Source organism: Semicossyphus pulcher, unplaced genomic scaffold (genome assembly GCF_022749685.1).
Source record: "Semicossyphus pulcher isolate SPU_LCO1_2020_fin unplaced genomic scaffold, fSemPul1.0.p SCAF_2, whole genome shotgun sequence".
NCBI lineage: Eukaryota > Metazoa > Chordata > Actinopteri > Labriformes > Labridae > Semicossyphus > Semicossyphus pulcher.
Window position 1 is genome coordinate 26,018,443 of NW_027211693.1, and position 11,071 is coordinate 26,029,513.

An 11,071-nucleotide genomic window follows, 5' to 3' on the forward strand; every position below is an offset into this window, starting at 1 on the left:
TAGACTAGTCTAACTCCAACTTGTTGTATGTTCACTGACAGTAAGGACTTGTTGCTTGTAATACTTCACTGGGAGATGTGAGCTTTCTCCTCCGACAGCGGCAACGTCATAGCAGTTAGTCGTCTGCTGTGCGGATCAATTTACAACAAACAACCTTTGATTCATTCTTCAAACATCAAAGCCTCTCGCTGAGAAGCTCCTTATGTAGACAGCGGAGAAAAAAGAGGCAAAGCAGGGCAAAGACAAGGACTGATCTTCTTCTCGCATCTCTTATGTTTTAATCAGCTGTCGAAGAGACACCTGATCAGTATGCTGATGAGGTTGGCGAGGAGCCTATTAGTCCAGCGGTGCCTTTATGCTGTTTGGCTTGAAAGAAACAACAACTCCGTTCCAATTAGAAGCCGGCATAATTCTCCAATCCCCATGCAGCACTCACCGGTTGCTCCGGATCGTACGCTCTCTTTGCCCAATTTAATCAGATATAGAATAAGGGAGTGCAGGCAGACGTGCTCAAACACACACACACACGTGCATCACGCATCATTAGTGTGGCTTTCGGGGCCCAGTGGATTTTATAGCGCTAGCCTGGAGAATGAAGCCGTTAAACCAACGAGTGAAGCCTCGGCGCCCGTCTTACTGCCCACACTTCGCTCCGCTCCTCCCGTTACAAATTGGGACATTGATGCACATCGGCCAGCACCTCGATTTACCACCCCCGAGTATCACTCAGGCCCGGATAAAGAGGGTGAAAACCAGCACCCTGTGACTCCGAACAGCTCGTTCTGCTCCTGAATCTCTTGGCGTAGCAGCATCACATTCAGATAGAGACGGAAACAGCTGCTTATGCGCATATATTCATGTAATAAAGACCAGAGAAAATGCAGAACATTCTGCAGACTTATTTATTCTCCTCTAGCTGTGAGACCTTTTAAAATTCTGTGCGCTACCAGCTCTAACTGTTGCATAAGCTCTTACTTTCCTGATTAGGATATAATGCATGCAAGACTGAATCCTGCCATGTAGATTGACTGCAATCTGTTTGTTTGTTTGTTTCCGACAGCAATCCATCAACGACGCCATGCACTGCTCCACCCTGACCCGGATGAGCGGCAACGGGAACGGCGGAGAGAACGGACGAATCCTCACCCACGACTTCCCCAAGACCGTTCAGACGCTGCCCTGCATGAGCCACACCGCCAGCATGGGACTGGGAGCCTCCGGCATGTGATCATCACGTGACTGTGCTGGCGGCGAGGAATCGGCAGGGTGGGGCAGAGAGAAGAGCGCATTGACTCTAATGACCTCACAAATCATGGCTGTCCGGTTTGACCCATCTATTCTCCTGGCTGTCGAGGCGCCCGACTTGAACAAGACTTAACTTACTGCCAAAATGCACTCTCGAACCGCTCCTTACAAACTATGAACAGAGACCTGCAACGTTTTTTTAATAAATGGATGTTTGAAAAAGAGATCTCAAAAAAAAAGAAGGGAAATGTGCTGCAATAAAGAAGCCGTCACCGGGGCGTGTTTTTGAATTTTTTACAGTGTTCATTTGTGTGGAAAAAAAGAACTTTATTCTTCAGTGTGACGCCTGCGCTGTGCCATTTCGACGGAGCTGTTGACGTTAGTCTGCGTGTGCAATATCTTCACCTCCACTGCTGACTTTGTACTACCTAGATGCTTCTGACGGCTGAGGGAGCGTGTCTTTGCACAGATGTGGCTGAGGAGGACACGCACTCTGGACTGCTACGATGATTTGATATTGTTTTGGGACATTCCTGCACTCTTTCACTCCCACATTTACACGCCATTTCTGAAGGACAGGGTGCTCTGTGTAGCATAGACCGTTTTTATGATAGAGTTTACACTGTTGTCACGGCGCAGAGAGCTTTGTTAGAAGTTTGATTTCTCCTCGACTGAAGGCTGTTTGAATCGGTGGTTGAACAGGCTACAACAAACATGCATTGCTGCTACACCTCATTTAACACATCATGCCTTGTCTTTGTGCCATATGACCATTCTCACAAACACACACACACACACACAATACACACGTGTTGGCCATTTGTTTGGCCAGCAGATAGATTATTTGAGGACAGATTTACTTTGACCTGTGTGAGAAAGGCGACAGATTCCACACTGACACATTATGTACAGTACTGAGTGACCTTACACTGTATTCTACTGTTGTGACATTCATAGCATATCCATTTATATAAGAGGGAGTCTATTTGCAGCACTTGTTGAAGAACAAAGATTGACAAATATTCCTCGATCTTTCGTTGGAGCTGCTGCTGCAGTGTTCCCTCCCTCCTGTGATGTATTTTCAGCTGTATTCAGTTTTAATGAAATGGGCAGCGCAGCTATTTGCTCTCAATTCATTGAGAGTGACATATCCCCTGCAGATCGTGTGTGGCCTATAAAAGGAAAGTTGGCCTCCTCCCGCCGTTGCTAGCTAGCTGGGGAAGGAGGCGGGGTTGTAACACTCGGTGTGACAGACAGATTCACACTCACTGTTTTCTGGTGTTTATTGGAAGTCAAGGTTACGGTGGTACCTGCGCCGCTCGGGTGTGGAGTTCTCCCTCTCAGATCGTGATAAGAAAGCAGAAATCAGAGAGGCGGGCCCTGGACAGAAGAGGGCAGAGAAAAGTCAGAGTCTGGGTTTGGTATGAAGGCCTTAAAGGAAAGTTCCACCTGAAAACATCTTAATACTGTTCACACAAAATGACTGCTGGTGATGTTCTCTGCATTTCTTGATCTGTGTTGTTGGTTAGTGAGAGATATTTCAATGACTGACACTTAAGAAACTTTGGTTCATAATTGAGAATCAAATTTAATTTAAAGGACGTGATATGTTCTTCATGCTGTCATCAAATCCCATGAAAGAACTGACAACAATGCTTAAGTTCACCCCTTAAAGAGCCCTGAAAAAATCAGCGTCTTAGGCCATGTCCATAATAAACTCCGGCCAGGGTGAAGACTTTCAGAAACTCAGTTTCCACGGAGACGTGTAGACAGGGTGAATGGCGTATTTGGCTGTGCGCCGTTACCTCCTTTGTGAGGCGTCACAAATGAGGCGACGTTCCTTGCAAAATGACGGAGGTGACAAAAACAGTGATGCTTCTAACCTCGCTAACAGGACTTTTACACGTTTACACATATATGTACAGTTACTCGTCCATTGATATATCGTCCCCCTTCTTCGATGCGTCATTGCAGCTCGTCTTCTGGCAATAGATTTTTGATCGGCCGCCATATGCTTCTTCTTCTTTGCATGACCAGGTTATATCGCCGCCTGTTGGTGTGGCATTCTCGTGACAGCGCTTCTGTTGTGTTTTTTTGCGTTTTTGTTTGGACAGGATTTTTTTTTATTACCGTGCCTGTGTGAACAGGGTTTTTTTAAACGAAGGAGGGAAAAACTCTGTTTCGGAAAATACTCGTGTTGTGGTACAGAAGAGCACAGTATCATTTAGCAGTATTTGGCAAATGTGTGATGCCTGTAGTGGGGTTAGTTGCTCATGTTGCAGGCCACTAATGTGTCCCATGCAGTCCAGATAAAAGCCGATTAGCTGAGTATCGGAGTTTGAGCCCTTAATTTATTACACTATTTTGTAGGTAAAAATTGACTATAGTGCAATTTGCAGTGTGTTTTGAGGGACTTGAATATTTTTCAACTCCCTGCCCTGCCTCTAACTTCCTCTATTGCAGCTGAAGGTGTACTTTAAAGAGGGGGTATTATGCTGTTTTAACATTTTAAGACATATGTAATTTTACAATGTTGGAAACGTGGGTGAAGTTTCAAATCTGTAGGTGAAAGTATGTTGGAGTTATCCCCAGACTTCTCAGCTCAGTCTGCAGGCTGCTGTGAATGCCAGGTTTCACACAGTTTTTTCTACACGCTGCACTTTGAGACGTCAACAGGCTTCGGAGAGCTGGCCAATCAGAAGAAAGCAGGCTTGTGTGTTTCAGGTAGAGGCTGTATGAGGGCCTGCACAGAGCACCAGTGTGAGTGTTTTGTAACTGTAAATTATGCTAAACTACTCCACACATATCACAGAGAGAAATATGAGGCTTGAAATGAGTATAATACCCCTTTAAGTATTTAAGCTCATAAATACATGTTATTATTTTTTTAACAGATGGGCACTGAAATTTTAGGAAAACTTCTAAATGAGTGTCGTTCTTAGGGACTATTTTCAGCAGAGGATAAATACAAATCTTGTGCTATGGTGACAATACTTGACCGACAACGTGGGATTGACTAAAAATAAACTACTGGGCCAAAGTTTATGTTAATGAAGGAAAGTATCTGCCAATGCAAAGATGTGGCTCGATTTTTTTATTTTTAAAAGTAGGAAAGTTCAACAACTTTTCAAAGCAGAGGAGAAACCAATAAGTGATTTTCACAAGACATCCTAGCCAGCAGCTATGTATCGGGAACATTCTGTGCCGACTTGCAAAATCATCTTTTCCTCTAAACCATCATTATCAGAGGTAATTCGAGAAAATAGAGGAAATCACCTCAGTCTGAACAGTTGAAGCTGATTTCAGAGAAAGTGGGTGCAGTAGAATGGCGAGTAGAAATCATTGATCTCAACACGCATGTCCTGAAATGCACTGAACATCATCATCATCACATGTCTTATGTGAGAGTCCAAAGGTGTGATTTCACTTTAAGGTGACTGGCAGGTCGCTGCTCGAAATGGGATTTCCGCTGCTGCTGGATGCCAGAGGTCCTCTTTAGATTATGTACCGCACACTCTCTCTGACCTCTCATTTCACAGCAGAGGCCGAGCACCTGAACAAAGGCAGCGCTCCTCCTCTGATTCCACAGCTGGTCGTGTATTATTTTTCTTCTCCTCTTGAGTTTCTGCTTTAAAGAAAATATGGAACCAAATCAAAAGTATGACCTCTCTCTTTCTCTACATCGTCATACGAGCAGGAAAACTGGGCAGTCAGAGTTTACTGAAATCACACATATCTCCACCTATTATGTATATAAAAGGCTTTTCTCTCCCCCAGTGACAATGTTTGTTCTCCTCCCCATCCAGCCTCAGTGTACCTGACTTAGTTACCTACAGCGTGAGTACTTTTCCTTTCTTCCCTCATCTCTGCGTCTTCTTTTGCTGATGCCGTGTTCATTAGGACACAGTGCAGCGCTCTTCAGTGGAGGCTTTACCTTCACACAGATGTTTTATATGCCATAACAGATTTGTAAAAAAAAAAAAGACACTCAATGTTTGTAATATAAAGGCGAGTTGGGGTGCCATGAAAGTGTTATACACTTTGACGAGTGTAAAAAATAAAAACAGACACACAGGTGTTGAATACTTCGTAGACGCTAATGTTGTTTTTGAGTTCATTTTGTTTTATTTTGTAGGATTTCAAAAAGGATTTCCTGTTGGTGTTTTTTAAGTGCTCAGAGTTTAACATCATTTGAATATTTCTTTGTCGCTTTCCTTTCTCACAGTACTTTACGACTGGATTCTGCTCACCAGAAACATCTTTATTGTTGTTTTTTTAAACTAAGAAAGGGTGTTGTTCAGTTTTAAATTCAAACCGATGATGGATAAATGGTTTTTAAGTTTAAAAAAAATATTAAAGAGTATAACTATTAGGAATCAGACTTTTGAGAAATAAACTTTTTTTTCTAACCAAAGTGTCCTGGAAGGAAGTCATCATGCTTTTGTAACCGAATAAAGGAATAAACTATGAATATTTGTTCAGTTTTATTTCCACGGGAGTCATATATCTCGCTCTGTGCCTCGGGCTAAAGGGATATGACTTTAGATATTATAAGCAGTGTGGAATAAGAAAGCGCCGCCTGGGCCACAAAGGGGTGCAGTGATCCAAAAAATAATCTCAGACGCTCTGTCTTGTGTAAAAAATAGAAGCAGAAAAAGCCTCTGTTTCATGAGGTAATTAAAAAGAGTGAACTTGTGGCGATTGAATGTCCTCGTCAGGGTCACAGAGGTTTGGAAGAGCAGGGAATATTTAATAAAGGACCACTTTCAGTCTAATGTATGTGTATCTGTATGTGTTTATGAAACCGTAACATTCATAGATTTCCATTTCCAAACTGTCCAAACTCAAACATTTCACTTGAATTTTTATTTGAAGAGTGACAGAAGAGTCCAGTTTCTACTTTCTGAATTAAGGTCCCTTAACCTTCAAGTGATTCATCCAGGGCCAACATCCGGCCAGAAATGTGTAAACAAGTTTAAAACATTAGCATATTATTACCTTGATCAGTTGATTCAGTGCACATGTTAGCTAACGGTTGTGTACACACAGGTCAACATTAGCATTTATTAAGCGTTTTGGTCACCACCTGAACCTGAAATATCTGTCTCTTTAGTGGCTCAGTGTAGCACTATGTTCACCAGCTAGATGCTAACTTAGGGCCCGATCAGACAGAGTGCGTTTTGCAGGCTGTAAAGCGCACCGTACTGCCGCTGCGCCTTTTTTTTCTACTGTTGTTAAGCCAACCACCGAATCATAGCTGTCATTAACCTAACCATTATATTATCTACTGACAGAAGGCCCGCCTCTCCTTTCATCTGATTGGACAATGATAAAAAAACACCCATGACACTTTTCTGCTTTGAGTTGAAGTTTTTTCAACTCGACGCGCTCAGAGCGTTTCCTCAAAAGCGCAAGGCGCACAGACCGGAAAAATGCGAGGCGCTCTGCAACGCAAAAGCAGCAAGTAAAAAGTCTCTTATTGAAAACAATGACAACAGCCGCCCCCAGCTGCTAAAACACGTTCTGTCTGATCGCACCCCTACTCAGCAGTCACAGTGAACCAATACAAAAATAAAGTCTGGACAATAATGAGCTGAAAAACATTCATCAAAATCATTTTTTGGTTAAAATTAGTTATTAATATAAAATATTGAATAGTTTTTGTGTTTCAGCACACATATTTCTGTGTTCAAATTTATGCAAATTTGCAAAAAATAACTGCAAGAGTGAGCTAGATTTGTGCTTTTACAAAGAGGAGTGCAGCTGTCCCTGCTTTTTTTTTCTTTTTAGCATTTTATGCCTTTATTTAGAGAGAGAGAGAGAGAAGTGGATAGTGTCGGAAACAGGGGATGAGAGAGCAGGGATGTGGTATGTGGCAGGGTGCCAAGGGCGGGAGTCGAGCCCGGGGCCGTCGAGGACTGTGGCCTCTGTATATGACATGAGCGATTTAACCCCTGAGCTAAACAGGAGCCTCAGGTTTATTTTAATTTCTAACCAAATCAAATTAGTGCAACTACAGGTTGGTAGATCTAATTTCTTGAAGACTTTTCTCATACACAAGCTGTTTCTTGCTGTATAGTGGGCCATGCGGATGCGTAGGGCCCCGCAGCCACTAGGAGGCCCCCATTACCCGTCTCTATTACCCGTCTTTATATTATTTATAGCCAGCCAAGCCCCCTCATGTGTTTAGTGAAGCACTTATATGCTTAGAATTATGTGGGATATAAACAAAACTAAGATGCAATGGTAGGTCAGAGTGACTGCCGACAGGTATGATGGGACAGACAAGCGCACGTCAGGTCAGTTGAGGATGATTGAGTCAGATGTGCAGTTACGCGAGTCAGCTGTTCAGTGAATGTGTTCCCGTTATTAGTGGAACCTCTTCCCGGTGCTGTTTAACGCTGCAGCCACACGAACGGTGGACCGTTCACGGAGCAGAGGTGTGACTTTTAGCGACTTCACCTGCTACGCACACACAGCATGAGGTTGTGTGGTAAAAGTGTGATAAAAAGTAGGAGGGGGGTTTTGTTTTGTAAAATAGAAAATAGACTTAAAAGTCCTAAATAATATTCAGTATAATTGCTAATTGTTTATATGTACATGAAAACAGTTGCTGCAATGTCAGTTTTTTCCCAATATGGTGCATCCCTACTGTCAGGGGAGGAATATGTCATCATCTCCTATGTGAAGCCAGATCCTCCATCTGCGAAATTCAGATATCTTGATGCCATTAGAGGACAAGACACGGCTGAGTGAGGCTATTAAAGGGAAAGTCTTAGATTACTTCCCCAAATATTCTTTATTGCTCAGTCCCCTCACAGCTCAAAACAGGGCAGGCTACTCCTCTCACATGACACAAGCTTTTACCTCATCTTCATTCCTGTTGTTCACCACTGACTACAATAGTTTCTTTTTTCTCTGCTAAGATGTGTTCCCTTACATTGTCAATAGAGCAAAAAGAGCTACAATCATGTTTTGATTAGAGTAACCCTTTTCATTTAGTAATACCACCATATAATACTGATACCGCAAAAAGGAAATCTCTCCGGATCATCTTAAAGGGTTTGGAATCCCCCCATCGTACTTTGACAAAATAGGGGCCCCCAAACAGCATATTGCATAGGGCCTCCAAAAAGCTAGAAACGGCCCTGGGCCTTACGGACTTATTATAGTCCTACAATGACCAAAGACACCGGATTGTTTTAAAATCTATTTCTGTTATTGACCTCTGTTGGGGGAATGGTTAGTGGCAGAGGTTAGCTCTGTCACTTCACAGGTAAAAGGTTCCTGGTTCAAATCCCAGTTCAGATGAAGTGGGCCTTTCTGTGTGGAGTGTGCATGCTCTCCCCGTGCATGTGTGGGTTTCGTCCAGGTACTCCGGCTTCCTCCCATAGTCCAAAGACATGCTCGTTAGGTTGCTCTAAATTGCCCATAGGCGTGAGTGTGAGCGTGAAAGATTGTCTGTCTCTGTGTGTCAGCCCTGTGATTGAGTGGTGATCAGTCCAGGGTGTAACCCCGCCTCTCGCCCAATGACAGCTGGGATCAGCGACAGCCCCCCTGCGACCCCGAACAAGATAAGCGGTGTAGATAATGGATGGACTTCTGTTGGGATCTCATAAGAACAACACAAACTTTGTTTAATTTATTTTATTCAGTTAAGCGAGTCATTTATAGATTATTATGTAAATGTAGGATATGTTCAGCATTGTTGTTTGGTGTCTCAGCTCTGTTCTGATCACTCCTCAGTAACAGCAAGCTCAGCACAGCAGGGGCTGGGGACTGATGATAATAAGATGCCCTGTAGAGAAATGTAAACTCGGAGCCTGCAGGTGGATGATTGGGAGGAGGAGGGGCTTATGAAATGCAGTATGACCAGCAGCAGCAGTAATAACACGTGTTAGCAGACCTGTAGCTTTCCTGACGTGAGACGTGCGACATGTCATCCTCACCTATCTGCGTGTTCTCAGATAAACAATTATTTTGCGTTGCTATGTGTTTATTTCCTCCCTGCGTTACATACATTTAGCTTTGAATGTTCCATCTGTGTGCATGAGGGCTGAAACAAAAATAACTTTCATTACCTGGAAGACACATTTCATGCAGCGGTTATTGTTCAGCCCGGAAGAATAATTATTATGATGAAGATGCAAATATAGAATGAGCCATTGTCTGCTGTGTGCATGTATTGGTGTGTGTGTGCCTGTGTGTTACATAGAGATAGCAGGGTGTCATGCTGTGTCACACCCCCATGATTAGTGACATCAACTAGTGGAGAGGCCCTACTCTTTCTCACTCTGACAGCCAGAGGCCTACTGTATAATTAACATCTCTCTTTTCTGTCACTCTCTCTCTCTCTTTCCAGAGCTACATATTTCAACGGGAGTTTTACTTTGTGTTTATGACTTCTCAACCAATCCTCAGGGTTTAAAGCATTACTTTTTTTACATAACATCAGGAATACAGTGCTTACTTCCTGTCCTATAGAGCCTATGCACGTGGCATCAAAGGAGGCGGAAGTCACTACGGTTACACCCACTGAGTGGCAGACAGCATGTACTGAGTGGCAGCGTCAGTGTTCAGCCTGAATGCTGCGACAACACAAAAAAGACTACTACAATGGGAAAGAGCTGTGAGTGTACAAACGGATTCAGCAAGAAGTTGGAGCTATCTATTAATGGACGACTGAAAGCTAAAGAAAAGAGAAGCAAATGATCACTGCAATAGAGAGAAACAGCTGGAATTCAGGCACTGAAAAGTGGATTTATATGTTGGAGTTTTTAGTGAAATCACACCGTAAAGCTCCTGTGAGGAATTTTCGGTTTGTGTTGATTTTGGCGCCCCCTGTGGACAGAGCCGTACCTCTTAACTCTTTGCTGTTCTTGTCCTGTACATGCTGAAGTGGTATTTTTTTAACAAAATATCTCTTTCTACTTTCTTTTTATAGTCATATGTATCACTCACTGTGAATATTTGTCTTTGAAAGGCAGTGTGCAGTTAATTGCTTTGTCTGACACCTACCCCCCCGCCAGCAGTTTCAGGCATTAAAAACAACTATATAGAAATAATAAGTCTTGTCTCTGATGGTCTGGTTTGCTTTTGTAGGTCATATTGAGTAATCAGAATTTATATCAGTCTGTCTCATAACCAGCGAAAAACTCTTTAATTTAAATTTGTAATCTCGAAGTTCTCAGTTTCGTTCTATTTGGCGGCACCTTATTGCGATGAAAGGCAATTGTGGGCGCATACGTCCACGGTCGGCTCTGGTTGTAACTCTTGACTTTCCTGGCTGACGGTCGCTTTCCTTTTTAGACTGTTTGTCTTCATCTGAGCGTCGAGTTTGTTTCTTTTTCTTTGGATTTTCACTTATTTTTGAAGTTGTATCTGTAGTCATCCATCTTTTCTTTGTTTGTTCAGCCATAGTAGATTACTGTTTACTCGCAACACTTGCAGAGATCAGAAAAGCAGCCGCTTAGCTCCGCCTACCCTCTCTGACAGACCAACCACTGCTGGCTGATGGAAAACGCGTCACTAACCTGGCGCCGCTTGTGATTTTTTCCGTGAATGTCGCCACAGACACCCAGTCTGTAATACTGCGAATGCAGAGGCTTTCATCAGAGGGCCATAGGCTCAATCAACGTTATGTTACCTCATTCTGCAATAAATAGTGGCTTAACAGAGATTTATTTACATGAAAAACTTCGAGATTATATCTTGAAGTTATACCGTACTCAATACTAATCATTTAAATACCCAACGTATTTCATTTATATTAAATGTGATTTTAGAGGTTTTTTCAGCATTCATTAAAACCCATCTGATGATGAGC

General features: G+C 42.9%; 1 protein-coding gene across 3 annotated transcripts in view; it reads left to right on the top strand.

The window, feature by feature from the left end:
- gria1a (glutamate receptor, ionotropic, AMPA 1a) overlaps positions 1 to 5,716 on the top strand; it is an 86,598-nt gene extending 80,882 nt beyond the window's left edge. For 2 of the 3 annotated variants that reach the window (XM_069670304.1, XM_069670306.1), the window contains exon 16: positions 1,061 to 5,716. In XM_069670304.1, the coding sequence (XP_069526405.1) occupies positions 1,061 to 1,228 (168 nt within the window). In that variant the 3' untranslated portion in view covers positions 1,229 to 5,716. The remainder of the gene's footprint in view (positions 1 to 1,060) is intronic. The other variant, XM_069670305.1, reaches the window with a different exon arrangement.
- Positions 5,717 to 11,071: the final 5,355 nt, after the last annotated feature.